Source organism: Athene noctua, chromosome 14 (genome assembly GCF_965140245.1).
Source record: "Athene noctua chromosome 14, bAthNoc1.hap1.1, whole genome shotgun sequence".
In the NCBI taxonomy this organism is placed as follows: Eukaryota; Metazoa; Chordata; class Aves; order Strigiformes; family Strigidae; genus Athene; species Athene noctua.
The window spans coordinates 2,399,805-2,414,241 of record NC_134050.1 but is presented as its reverse complement, the minus strand read 5'-3'; the positions used below and the strand labels follow the sequence as shown (position 1 = coordinate 2,414,241).

Sequence of the window (14,437 nt, the reverse complement as noted above, 5' to 3'; positions counted from 1 at the left end):
TCTGAATTTGTTGTACTCTCTTTCAGGCTGAGATAGCCCAGCTTCAAGAACAATTAGCTCTCAAAGATGCAGAAATAGAACGCTTACAGAGTCAGCTCTCTAGGACCTCATCACATAGTGAAGTGGCAGAAAGAGGTAAGAGGAGGGGAAGTAAAGATCCAAACCCCTACTTTAACTTCACTTTGCTAGCAGCTTGGCTCGGTATTTCAAAGGAATACAAGAATGAATTTGTAGAATTTATTTTGGGGAGGAAAAATGGTGCAAATTTATTTTGTCTTCTAGTAAAGTAGAGGCCTTCAATGTGTGAAATAATATCCCAATCTAGAGGTGGCACAAATTTCAATAAGTATCCTCAGGACACTGAAATTTTATTTATAATTTGAAAGAATCATCATAGTTCAGTGGGAATATATTTTTTGTGTATACCTTCAAAGTTTCTTTGAAAAATCTTTACAGCTTCCATTTTTTAAGGGGGGGAAAAGAAAAAAAAAAAGTCACAGGAGTAGCTAAGCATAATGTTTAAATGCCCAAACATCCTAAAATATAGTCATTGACTCACGTTTTTCCTTTCTTCAGGGCTATATCTCATTTAGGCTCCCTCTCCCATGAAAGGTTGGACAGAAGGTCTGTCAAAGTCCCTTCCAGCCTGGGCTGTCCTATGATTCTATGATACTGCAGGTTTCTGTTTTAAATCTGCACTGTTGATACAGGCCAGTGCCAAATAAACTAGTTTGTTTAGCCTTTGGTCTCAACCAGTGGTGTTACAGTTCTCTGAAGGGTTGACTCCTTGGAGCTTCTGTCAGTTGCTGAGCTGTGAGCAGTATGATACTTGTGACCTTTTTCTTCTATAATGCTGACCCTTAGCCACGCAGGAATATTTGTGTGTGGTTTACTGCAGTGCATCAGCTTAGCTGCACTAACTTGTTTTTGGGGTGTTAACTAATGCTTCCAAAGAGTGCCCTTATTGAGATGTGACTTTACATGCTACCTCTTTCTCAGGGATTACCAAGAATCTCCTTACAGAAATTAATGCAGATGTGGTGTTTTTTTTTTTTTTTCTAGAAGACTGTATTTTGACTGTTGTTTATTCCAAAGGAGTGACTTAACACGTAACTTAGTGCTGATTTCACTCAGCTGCAGAGCTTGTGCATGTAGAGAACTGCATGTCTAACTAGGAAATGTTTGTCTAACAGCAGTGTTTTGTAGAGAAACTCCTCTGCTAATAGAATTATGTATTTTCCATGAGATTCCCAAATAATTTACGGTATTTCAAAGGAAAGATAGTGGTGTGACAATAAATCAAGAGCCCAGCATCGTTCAGCTTCTAGTAATGTGTCTGTCCCTGTTCATGCTGAAACTGGCCTTGATTCCAGTGGGAGAACAATCAAACCCTGTACAGATTTTTTTAGGCTGCATTGAAGGAAACCACTTAAACTGTATTTGAATGGAAATAGTTTGCAGCAATAATTATTCTTCTGAAAAAAAAAAAAAATTACTGATTTACCAGATTTTTGGGGTGGTCTTCCCAAATAAAGTTGAAAAATAATGTCAATGTATTTGTAGTATGCTAGAATGCATATTCTTATTAAATTGCAAAATTTATCTAATATGTGCTTTTTCTACATACTTTATTGTGACTCTCACCATTTACCATCGTAGAGGAAGTTTATAGGAGAAGGCTAAAAGAAAAACGTAAGCCTTGCAATTCACTTTTGGCTTTATCTCACTGTTCTTTTCACACAAATTATAACTCAGATGCATTCTGCAGCAATAATTCAATCTTTGTTTAGATTTGGCTGTCTAATTGTAATATACATGAGATCCTGCTTTCATTGCTTGCAGCAAGCAGACAGCTACTTGCCCTGTTTAGTAAGATTTCACTTCAGAAAAAAAAAGGCAGAGGCTCCCAAGTCAGATAGTTGGACTTCAAAGGGACATTGTCAAGGTTGAGAGCCAAAACTTAATCCTTACTTTTTTTAATTTGTACTTGTGTAAACCCCAGATAATATCTGGAAAGATGGCTGTAACTGAAAGCCTCCTTCCTTGGAGGGGAAGGATTTGAGATTTTTTTAATCAATGCAGTAAATTAAAAGAACCTAAGTAAAAACATTTTAAAAGAACCTAATAAAAATGTTTCCATACTCGATGATGTTATAAATATTTTAAGTAAAGTTTGCTTTAATGTACTTAAAAAAACCTTGACACCAGTTCTTTTTGAAGTCTAATATTTGTAAAGAGAAATTAGGACTGTGATTTTTAATGGCTTTTTAAAAATCTTCCAGTTGCTTGCCCACTGCCTGCTGGCTTTAGTTTTTGATTTGGCTGTGTCTGTGCATGTCTTGTGCTACTAAGTGTTCCCTTTTGCAAGAGAAATGTTTGCAAGGATCATTTACATGTTTTAAAACTTAATCATTACAAAGTGTGTATTTTTCAGAATCACTACAAGAAAACCTAGAGTTTTTACAAGTAGTTTAGATGTGACATTGTATATTCAACATTTAGTTGTAAAACATTTTTTTTAAGATGCTCTTTAGCACTGTTTCTTTTCTTTCTTCTCTCTCACTTCATGCCTGTGTTTTTCATAGTCTATAACATGCCTGTGTTTTTCATAGTCTTTTGTGAAACAAGTGTAGGTCTGGTTTAGTGTCAAAGCATGAATCCCGTGAGTGGCAGTTACAACACATAAAGTATTTTGAGTTCTGTCTCCGTCATCTACGTTTGATTTAGTATAGGTTGGTACTGGAGGACTTGCTAAGAATAAAAGCCTGTAGGGAAGAAATGAAAGCATTGGCTCAACAAAGTGAAGATGACGTGATTAACAACCTCCTAAATTTTCGGAGAGTGTGTTTTAATTGATTTGACTATAGCATTCCTGAATAGCCTCTATCTTACACTAAACTGTGTGTGAGGCAATTCTATATTAGCTCTTGGTGTAGATTTTCGCTTAGTTATTCATACTGAAATGGCACAAGAAAAAAAAATTACAAGTCTTCCTCATATCAAAATAAGTTTTGTTGGTTTTCATTTCCAAGTTTCATAAATGTCCTTGAACTACTTCTCATAAACTGGGGAATATTTTTCCCCGATGGAAAGTAACTAATTTTCAATCATACTTAAAATTATATCCTTGAATATGTAACAGCAAACACACTCTCATCTTTTGCAAAATAAACCTCAATGTTTCTTCCTTTTCATCACTTGACTTTTAGAGTATAAAAAAGTACCGTGTAGCCTTTTATAAGCAAAACCAGCATGTTGGTGTTTTGCGATGCCTTTAATAGTTCAGCTTTTGAAAAGCTCTATTTTAACTGCAGTTGAGTAGTGCATTTCCATGCCACTGACATGGTTTTGGTTACTCACGAGAATCTGAGGAGAGTATCACAAACCATGTATTGTTTACACTACATGTAGCAAGTGTGTTTTCCTTATAACATTTTTAAAACATTTTTAGTTCAAGAAGTTCAACGGTTGAAGATAGGAATGGAGTCCTTACTGGCTGCAAATGAAGAAAAGGTGAGAAAATAATCCTTGTTCTCCCTAAGAATGAAATAATGGGTTTGAATCTCTGAAATGCTTTTTGCGAGTGTGCTATTGCCCTGATTTTTTAGTTATCCCATGAGATTGTGACAGAAGGTTGATTTTTAAATAGAAAGTGTGCCTGACCTTGCTAACCTGACTGCAGAACTTGGGAGGCTCATTAGATTCCCAGGGGAGTAGAAAGCCAAGGCTGTAACGAGCAGAATCTCCTGCTTTCTGTTATTAAAAAGATTGCTAAGGTTTGGTCATCTCTGGCAGCTCTGCACCTTCCAACCTGCATTGATATCCCCAGTTGAGGTTGTGGTATTAAAATAAAGTCAAAGTGGCCTTTGAATCAGACTCAAATTTGGAGAGAAAGGGACCAGGATTTAAAGAGAAAAGAGTTTTTTAAAAGTACAAAAAAAAAAAAGTACTAAAGGAGAAGAGTGAAATTAAACCAATTTAAATGCTAAATATGGATTTTGTGTCTTATCACCTGTAACTGTTTGCCTGCCAGTCAGACTATTTAAGTGCTCAGCCTTGGAGGGTGTGGAATCTTCCACCTTCAGATGCCATTGACTTACTATGTAAATTGTTCTGTATTTTGGGGGCAGGGGGATTAATTCTTGAGAAAATTGTAATTCTTGTTTTATGATAATAAACCATGTCATAGGCTTTTCCTTTATGGTGACACACTCGTGTATGATAAAATAGGCAATAATACACATCCCTAAAAACTTCCTTTAGTAAGTGGGGAATCTGGACAGGGCAGTGTTAATTCTGGAGAACATTAAAGAGCCAACATTTAAATCTAGAAAATAAAGGCTGTGGCTTTATCTCTTGCCAAAATTATTCCAACTCTACATAAGATTTCTGCATTTGAAGGGAACACAAAATATTGTTGCTTATGTCCTTGTATCTGGATATACTCCCAGGGAGAGGAGGGTTATTTCCCTGGAAACTGTAGTGTTTAAACTGGTGGACTGATGGTTGACCCACAGCTTCTTAAATGTTTAATGTAGAACTGTTACATTCAGTAATATTGCAAAATAAATATTACTCCTGAGGGAAAATAGCTCTAAATAGCTTTTGGGATAACTAAATCTTTCTCGTGTCATTTAGGACAGGAAGTGCTCAACTAAGTTGCTAGTAAGTGGTGCACGTATTTCCTTTTAAAAAACTGGGTATGTTAGTCTCAGTTCTTTGCTGTGAAGAAGAACCTATTGCTTCTATCCAGAGTTGGGATAACTGGGTGTCTGGTTTAGGCCTCTCTTGCCCTGTGTGTAGTCGGTGAGGCGGGACGGGAGCCCAGCAGCAGCTACCGTTCTGTAACGCGGTACAGGTCTGGTTTCTGTGCAGTTGCTCCTAGAACTCAGTTGATGCCTGCTGTGCCTGTAATGTACCACATGTGTACTGGAGCAGGTTTTAATTGAAATATCTTTGACACTGACCTAGCTATGGCAGTGCAGCAGCTCAGTATCAGATAATCGCCTGAATACCTGCCAGCTTCCCTGGAAGGTTGTGGGTTTGTTTTTTTTCCCCCCAGTGCCCGCTTCTCTGCTTCTGTGGCTTTGCTGACACCTGCTTGTGAAACCTAGTTCTTTATGACTTGCTTGGGTTTGTATTCAGTGCTCTGTAGTCAGAGCACTGGGCAAGATCATTGCACAGGAATGGTTTAGAACTGAGGTCAAAGAAACAGGACAAACCGTAAGAGTGCAAATTGCAAGATCACACACTTAGTGACCAGTAGCAAGGATTTATTATCATCAGGGACACAATATCATATACAGAAAGGAGAGAAATGACAGATCCAAACAATGATTAGTGCCCGTTGCTATGTTGTGGGTGTGCAAAAGGCAAGTGCCCTCCCTGAATACATGACTCAAGATGCTTTCTGTAGCTAACAGGAGAGCGCTGGGTATTGGAGGAAGAGGGGAGTCAGCTAAAGCAGCAGGCATTCATGAGAGCTCATTTCTTTGGTTCTGTGCAGGTTTGACTGCCTAAGTTCAGAAAGGTGTGTTCAAAACTGGAGTAAGTGTAGATGTTGGAATGCAGAACATATCCTACAAGAGAGGAGCAAAGGTCACAACTAGACTGTTAAACCATACAAAACATAAACGTGCCTTACTTTACAACAGAAGCATGATGTTAGCAAACCACATAAGACTGCCCACTTCAGGCAGCTGAGGTTCAACTCCAGAATATTCCCTGGACTCTCAGAAGCAAAAGCAGATTTCCAAATTATGTTTCTGTAAATAACTAATTTACTAGTAATGTCCAACTCCTCTGGTTCTCAGGTATCCTAATTTCACACCATCCAGCAAATATTATGTACACTGGCAAATAAAAGCCAAGAGAAGTTCCTTACAAGGCATGTGAGAGACTTGATCCTGCTTTCTGAACAAGGAGGCCAAAATCACAGAAATGAGTGTGTAATACAGTGTTTCAGCAGGGCAAAAATGTAGGATTTTAAACATTATTTTATTTAATGCTTTTCACAGGACCGTCGAATAGAGGAGTTAACACTACTGCTAAGCCAGTACAGGAGAGTCAAAGAGATAATGATTGCAGCTCACGGTAAAATGTCTGGTGAATAAGTTCCTGATATCAGGTCTTTTAACACTGCATGCACTGCGACTGCTATTTGTTGTCCTTTTAAATATACGTGTATAGTAATGCATGTGTTGTTACGCATAGATGTGTATCATGTTGGAGTGCTATGAGAGTAAGGATGCACTCTTTCAGATACAGAGAGCACCACACTATGTCTTGACCAGGCTTGTGTGTTGTTGCCTGTAGTTTGTGGAGATTTCCTTTTTGTTCCCTATGCTGTAGGCAGTACAAAAAAATAGGGTCAAAGGAGGTCAAAATAGGGTGAAAAGGAGGGAGCAAACAGCAGGACACTGGTGCAGACATAGAATTTGTTGACACAGGGGCAGTTAGGAAAGTTCCTTCAAATTAGCTAAAGCCATGCACTTACCATATTCTTATCAAATTGTGTTATATCCCTCTTGAGAATCTATTATTCAAAATTAAAATGGCATTCAGTTTGATTTAAATTAATCCATCTGTAGGAGATGAATAAAGTATACAGATGGGTATTAAGTTTGTGTGGTGTTTCCTGTGACCGTTGTGTTAGGAGTAAGTGGTTTTTACGGTGAAAAATGTTATCAGGACATACTAGTGGATTACTGGCATTAATTAAATATATCCTATATTCAGATTTCCTACACTGCAGTTCAATTCAGGAACGGCAGCAATGATCAGCTGCCAGCCAGCTAGTGTTAATGACACAGTGTTTTCCTTTGATGTCATGTTTTTTATATGGCATTCATAAAAAGGGAGCTAATCTCAGGTGCAATTTGATACTGTTAGGAGGACTTGCTTTTCTTTTTTGCTAAAAAGAGTTGCAGTGAATAAGTTCTGTTGCCTTTCCCTTCCACTGAGAAAAGTCCTGACAGGCAAGTTCTGGTTTGGAAGGAACAACCGAAAACTTGATTGTTGCTTTGGTGCACACATTTTATATTTAACTTCAAAATCTGGGGAGAAATCTTTGTCCCATTTCTCAACTGTGCTGCAGGAAGTCGAGTGGGTTTTAGGAAGATCTTGCCGCCTTAGTTTTCAGTACTAAATTTAGTCTGGGAAACTTGACCTTCTGATAGGAGAGTTTTGTTCAGTGAACATCACCACATGAACGCACAGTATTTTCAGGTCTCATGGCAGAATGGAAACTTGTATTGAACACACAAGAATAGGGAACAAGTTGGGTAAATCTCTCAAATGTTCATTTAAAAAAAAAAAATCTCTCACTTGAAAGTGTTCTGAAAGGAAAGCAAAGGTGTGATTGCAGCTTTTGGAGACATATTGAGGTTAACGGCCAAGATAGCTACACCACCCTTACCCTAAGAGTTGGTGCTCTCAGCAGTAGCCCCGTGGTTCCCCTCTCCTTGGCCACGTCCCGGCCGTGCAGGTCTGAGTGCAGCGTCCACCTGGGCCTTGGAGCACACCTGTGTGTGTAAGCAGGGAACAAGCCATGCTGCTCTGGATTATGGAGCTGGTGCTGCAGGGAGCGTGGTCGTGTTAATGTGTGCTAGTACAGACCTTCAGTGCCGTGTAAATAAAAATGCTCAGCATAGCAAAACAAACCCCAAAACCCGTGTAGGAACCGGAGTGTATACTGATTGTGCATACTGTGATGGCTACAACACTGTCACAGCCCAAATGAGCTTGTGACTGTTCCTGTGTCTGTGGGAGTCTCATCCCTGAACTGAGCATGGGGCACTGCACTGGGACACAGACCACGTCAAACCTGCGGCCTACCCGAAGCGATACCCCGCGAGTAAGGAAACCAGCTTGAACTTGCCTCAGAACATCAGCTCTGAATTCGAGTGGTTCGGAGAGCTCAGCTACTCACAGCAGAGCACAGCGTTTAGCTACATGTGGGAAATTTGTTGTTCTAATATAAATCAGCTTGCTTGTGGGTCAGAGCCCAAAGGAGGGGTGGGGAGCAGAGAGGCTGGTAAACGACATGGTCAGATGAAGACTGAAGGGAATTTGAAGTATTAGACTGTCTGGCATGGTTCTAAATGTTATTTTTCTGGCCTCTTTCTCTCCCTTTCTACTTCTAATCTTTAATGCTCACAGGCTCTTCTGTCTCTGGTGGCAGCGAAGAGGAACTTGAAACAACTTTAAGGAAGTGGAATCTTTTGAATAATCCTCAAGGAGAATTACTGAAAACAGAGGTACTTAGCAATGATGTTTTAGAAGCAAGTTCTGCTATATATATATATATATATATATATGATCTGTTTGTATGGGTTTCTCTGTAGCAGCTAAAGTAATGCAGATGAGGGGTAGACCCTGGCTGAATTTTTGTACTTGGTGTGGGCACAGATTCAGAATCAGACACTAGAGTTACAGGCTTGAAATGTTTGTATTTTACATAGGGCTCTTCAGGAGAACTCTTACCAGCCGTGCTCTCTGCAGTGCCACACAAAGCCATGGAAATCAGGCAAGACCTTTGCTTCTTGGTTTTCGTGTGGGTTGTCCTGAGTCTGTATTATTTAATCTGTTTAACTGTTGGCATCTTGTCTTGCCTGTTCTTTGGCTTTGCAGGAAGGTTTGAGTAGTAGTAAAAAGAGTGTTCGTGATGGGATTTTGCAATACTTAGTTGTATAAGGTTTGAATTACAGAAATAAATTGGCATGTTTATATATCAGAAGATAAATGTATTGTAGTACTTAAACCAATATATTTTATTCTGATTTAAAGTGGAAGCATTCCAGTATCTTCGACTAATTTAACCTCTCCTCAAGAAGAATCTTTGGAAATCATAAATAGGTAAAAACAAGTAACTTTAATTGAAATGTATAACATACTGCCAGAAATTTGTTTTTATAGTTCTGCCCTTTTTCATTTTAAAAATTCCTTAATGCTGCCTGCTGTTCACAGAGAATTTTTACTGTCTACTTCTGCTTGTTAAGAGCTTCTAAAAAGTCATCTACTAATACAAGGTTTAAAACTGCATATTGTGCCTTGTTGCCTTTCATTGCTGATCAAAGGACGTCTTCTTGCTGGGTTTGACTTCATCTATTGCAGTTTCCAGTACTATGAGTTTTAGGCTAAAAATAGAAGAAACTAATCTCCTAATTCTGAATGATCTGTTACATGCAGACATCATGTGACATATACAGCTGTCATATGATGTAGCTGTGGCACACGCAAACATACTGGGGTCTATTAACTGTTGCTTTTTTGCTTGTCATTATTTTAAGGGTTCCACAGAAAAAAAAGTCAAGTAGTTTAGAAGACTTGCAGAGTGAATCCCTGGAAAAGGTTGGTTTATTTGTAATCACAATTTCTGGTGTACTGTATGTGAAACAAAAAGAGTATTTATACTTTATCTTTTAGTCTTGATATTATAGTAACCCTAACCATCCCAAACATCGTATGTGGGGAAAAAAACCCAGTGATAAAACAGTTTGGGTTCTTTTTTTACCCCATTGACAAGCTTAGAATAAGCAAGCCAGTTGACACACCCATATGTACACATCCTCAAATTCAGCTTTTCGCCCAAAAGAAAAGAAAAAATATTGAAGAGAAATACAACAAATAAGGTTAATGAGGAGTCATTTTGTTGAACTGCAGTATTATTTTGTTTATAGGTAAGTGTTTCTTAAATAATTTTGACTTCCAAGTCACTAAAAATGTTAAGGCAGCAAATCCTGAAAGTAATTAAATCTTGGGACGGGGTATTTCCACATAGGATTCCTTCCTGAGTGTTTGCATGTAAATATGAGTGTTGCTCCCTAACTTAGACTTCTGATATAAATGGCATTCCTGAAGATGGCAGTGATGCTGCCGTAGTTAAAACAGCAGGAGTGCTGTTACTAATTCAAAGTCTTAATTCCATTTCTGAATAAAGACTTTCCAATTTACAAAGTCTCATTACATTATGGTCCAGAGGCTTGTTTTGTCATTATGTGCACTGAAATTTTTGTGCACTTGTAATTATGCTGTGTGAGACTGTTATTGACCCTTTCTGTACTCAGGTTAGGCCTAATACTAGATTACCCACACCCAGCAATGCCATTTAAAACAGATACTAGTAATATGATTGTTCCAGTTCTTCAGATCTTCTTAATGTGTTTTTTTTTAAAAAAATCTCTGAAGAAGACAGTGACCAAATAGAATGTTTGAAATTTGTGCTGCACTCAACTTGATTGTGGTCACACCTGTGACAAATCAGTTCAGAACTAACATTTCATTCCATGTGAAATTTATGAAGGTCTGTTTTCTTTTCATCACTTTTAAACTATTTTTCTGTCTTAAATTCAAAAACTCTATTTGTTTCCATGATGTGATGTGATAAGACTGTATCTATACATTTGGGCTATAAATCTGCTCTGTCCATTACATCCGAGTCCACAGAAGAACAAGAAACCACCAAGGATACAAGGGAACTGTGGAAGCCAGCCCCATGTTCAGCAAGACATTTAAATTGTGTGCCCTAATTTAGGCATGAGGCTTCTTAGTGAAATAACCGAGATCTCCCTATGCCTATGAGTGAGCGGCTAAATGTGAATTAGTTACAACCAAAACTAAGGCCAAGAAAACTTGTTTTGCTGACTCGGAACCTGTGCTAGCAGCACAGTTTGCTAGAACTCTTCTACTTTGCACAAAACTCAAGTTCCAATTACGTTCAGCAATAATATAATAAAATAAACCACACTGGTGTCTCTGACTTAGCCATGCTGGTAGTTTTATCAGTTCTTTTCTATCACAGCTCTTTATGGTTTCAGCTGGCTACATACAGTATTGTGTATGTTCTTTTTTTTTTAAAATGTAATTTTCATATTTTTTTAACTGTTAAACAACTGTTAACATTCCCAGCTTAAAGTAAGTCTAAAGCGACTGCTCAGAAGCCTGAATATAGAAAAAATTTCTTTGATCACACCAAAACCTAAAACAGGAACTGAATTTTGTAGTGGGTTTGAGCAAACACATTTAATATTAAATATTTTACTGAAATGAAATGAAATGAAGAGGCAACAGACCTTGTAATATATTGTCAATGCATTAAGTAGCATCACTATAGTAGTAAGACTACGATTGTTCTGTGTATGTTTGTTAATACTAACATTTGTCTGTTGCTTTTTTCCATAAAACTTTGAAATTACCCTCCCTGCAACTCCATAGTATGTAGACGGAAAACCAGTACAGCCTGTTGTAGAACAAGAGGTATATTAACTGTAAACTCTCTTAACATTTGTCTGTTGTGATGTGCTGTGATGGTATGGCTGTGTTTTCATTTTTATATTCATTTTTGTTTTAAAAAATACTTGCATAGTTCCAGTACTGACAGACTCTGAGAACAGGGCTAAGGATTTGAGAGGGAAATCCTTTTTTCAATCTGAAAGCTTTCCTGTGAGGTTAGAAACCAAAGTCAGTCAATTTCAGAAAATAGAGTGCTAATCTAATAAGGGCAATAATAATTACAATAATGTAGCAATTTCTGTACTGATACCATTTTGGCTACAAGTGAGGATGTAGTCCTGCAGGTGCCAGTATGGGAGCAGGGCTGAGGGACTGAGGAACCTGGGTGGCATTTACAGTATTTGTGATTTGAGATCCCTCTGGGCCTTGAAATCAGAACAGAAAAACCAGTGGTTATCTCATTAAATATTTTGTGTCTCATCCTGTCACAGACAGTGTTTTAGAACAATTTCATTAGAATGGGGTTACTAAACAGGAGCATGCTATATACTAAATACATTTTGCATATTTTCAGTACAGAGTTCTCCTGCATAACCTCCTCTCTAATACAGAAACACTTACCAGTATGAGCTTGCTCCAAAGCACACACTGAGTGTACAGCACTCCCACTGATGTCAGCTGGAGTTGCAGGTTCATTGCCTCCCTGGAAAAGCCTCTGTATGCCTGTAGTTTTGACAGCTGTGGGATACACGTTTTTGTCCAGAGCGATGGCTCCTTCATCTTTCCGTTGGGTTTCGGTATTGAACAAGTCTCAACGTGCCATTTCCAAAACTGTAGACAAGTACCTCTGTGAAACACAGACTTTGGCTGGAAAAGTATCTTGCTCTGCTCAAAACTGTCAGATTTATACGCAAATTCTAATTTACCCTTGTACAAGGAGCAAGAACTCAAGTAGCTGATCACTGAAAAATTGGATGCAAGGAAAATTGAGCGAGTGTACTTTAGCAAAGCCTGCAGACCGGTTCCCCTCTAATACAACATAGAGAGACTTTGAGGCCCACCTCCTGTGAGCTCCGTGGCTAAAGGCAGGCCCTTCCAGCATTAGCAACCTCACTGATGCTCCTGACACTCTCTGTGTGTGCCATAGCTGGAGGCAAGCCGTACATCAGACTCTTATTTTAGCCTGACGTGGACAAAATGGTAGTCAGCAGCTAGACTAGCCCTAAAATACAGCTCAGGCTATCCTTTTGTTTTCCCCTGGCATATATGAAAAGAATAGCTTGTGCTTACATTCTATAATAGAATTGACAATTATATATTTAGCTATGTTATTTCACAACTGTATATTTAGATATAATTTTTATTTAATCTTGAATTTGTCATGTTATCTATACAAAGAGATCTTAATTCTTACAAAAGTTAAATTTTTGCACCCTAACTTCGTTGCTGATTTTTTTTTTTTTTACTGTTATTAATGGTGGTGGGCAAATATGTTTGACAAAAATTTGAGTTATACGAATACTTTTGGCTTAAATTCCAGCAGGATACAATTGTGAGTCAGAAACATAGACAGTCTGGTGAAAAATAGGGGAAAAGATTGACAGAGCAATGAATGGGCTGGGAATTAACTAAAAGTATTTCTGGCACTATCAAAGTTGACCTTGGAAAGACCAAATTATGATACAGTGCCAGGGTCCGAGAGGAAAGGGAGACAGCTAGAAAAATACTTATGACAAAACCAGGTAATACTCAGCATATATTATATTTTAGTGTAATACACAGTCTGGCTGAAGTGGGAGGGGTAGCTGAGGAAGAGAAAGCTGTGTCTTAGCTAGAAAACTTTGTCAGCTAACTATTGGAGTTCTATTCAGTTAGAAGGAACATGGAGGGGGTGATGTCATTTTATGAATGTCAAATACTTTTTCTCAACTCTTAAAATACTGTCTACTGGTCTGCAAATGCTATGCACGATTTGATTTTGTATTTATTAATTTTATTTTTCCTTCTAAAAAAACCCCAGAGTAAGCCACTTGTAAAAGGCAGCAAATACCAAACGTTGCCAGGAAAGCTGCCCCGACCCTTACAGAACGGAGAGCAGGGAACCTACAGTTCACCAGACGGGTGTGGCATGAACGACAGCGATGACAACAGCATCCTGAGCCTGAGTAGGTGCCCACGCCTCTTGGGGGGTTATGCGGGAGGGAAAAGGCAAACTGAGGGCTAAGGACATGACATGGTGTATAATCTGCTACGCCAGGACAACGGACTGTGACGTTCACGTGATTCAGTTTGGGAAAGTTCTTTTTTTTTTTTAACAACATACCAGAATGTTCCACATCAGGTCACTGGAGAGTAAAGGTTGGGTTTCAGTCGGAGTGTTCTTTTCTGTTCCATTTGATGATACAATTTGCTGACATCACTGCTAGCATAAGTAATGGGAAGACACTTTTGTAGATTGTAGAGAGAGCTTTCTGAAAGTCAACAAATCTGTAACTAAAAATTGGCACTTTTAGAGATGCAAACGTATTGACGGTATGAAGAACCAGTATTTTTCCAGTGCTCCCCTCAGCTTGCTGATCAGTTGTCTTAAAAAAACAAGCAAGCAAACAAAAATGTACAGCCAAGCACATCATCGGGGCTTTTAAAAAATGTAGACTGGATTGGAGTGTTAAATGAACAAACCAACCCAGCCCTTGCCATCCCACTGCATTTTAGTGTGTGAAACTTTAGAATGTAACTAGCACTAATGTGCACGTTTCGGGCAAACATCCTCGTGCCAGCGCCGTTGGTTGTCATAGCTTATGGGGACCCACAAGAGGAAAATAAACTTGCTAGGTGCAGAAAAACATGAGTAGATTTTGCAGATACAAGTATATTGTTGTTCCACAACCCTAGCCATGTGTGGAAGTTTTTATTAATTACTTTTCAGTGACATCTTAAGCCTGGATTTATTGACAGAAAGTATCGCAGCGAGGCACAGAACCAGGCGTTTGCTGAGGACTGGAGAGCTCGGGAGCTCAGGCACAAGCGTGTCCCTTGTGATGCTGAGGTGTTCCTACCCTTTAGATGTTAGGGTGGGCTCTTTCCTTTGGCTGGGATTGGTTTTGTTTGGTGGGATTTTATTTATTTTAAGGCTCCGTGGTCCTGAAAGCTGCTGTAGGGTACTGTAGTTCCATGTTTCAATAGGCTGTGCGTTGTTTAGGAT

The 14,437-nt window shown here is 38.7% G+C and overlaps 1 protein-coding gene across 1 annotated transcript in view; it reads left to right on the top strand.

The window, feature by feature from the left end:
• The window catches only part of PPFIBP2 (PPFIA binding protein 2), a 105,220-nt gene that overhangs the window by 79,340 nt on the left and 11,443 nt on the right, over positions 1-14,437 (top strand). The window contains exons 9-18 of the mRNA XM_074918039.1: positions 27-135; positions 1,660-1,692; positions 3,452-3,513; positions 6,018-6,093; positions 8,161-8,258; positions 8,463-8,527; positions 8,788-8,856; positions 9,291-9,351; positions 11,215-11,256; positions 13,253-13,397. Coding sequence (XP_074774140.1) covers positions 27-135; positions 1,660-1,692; positions 3,452-3,513; positions 6,018-6,093; positions 8,161-8,258; positions 8,463-8,527; positions 8,788-8,856; positions 9,291-9,351; positions 11,215-11,256; positions 13,253-13,397 — 760 coding nt within the window. The remainder of the gene's footprint in view (positions 1-26; positions 136-1,659; positions 1,693-3,451; positions 3,514-6,017; positions 6,094-8,160; positions 8,259-8,462; positions 8,528-8,787; positions 8,857-9,290; positions 9,352-11,214; positions 11,257-13,252; positions 13,398-14,437) is intronic.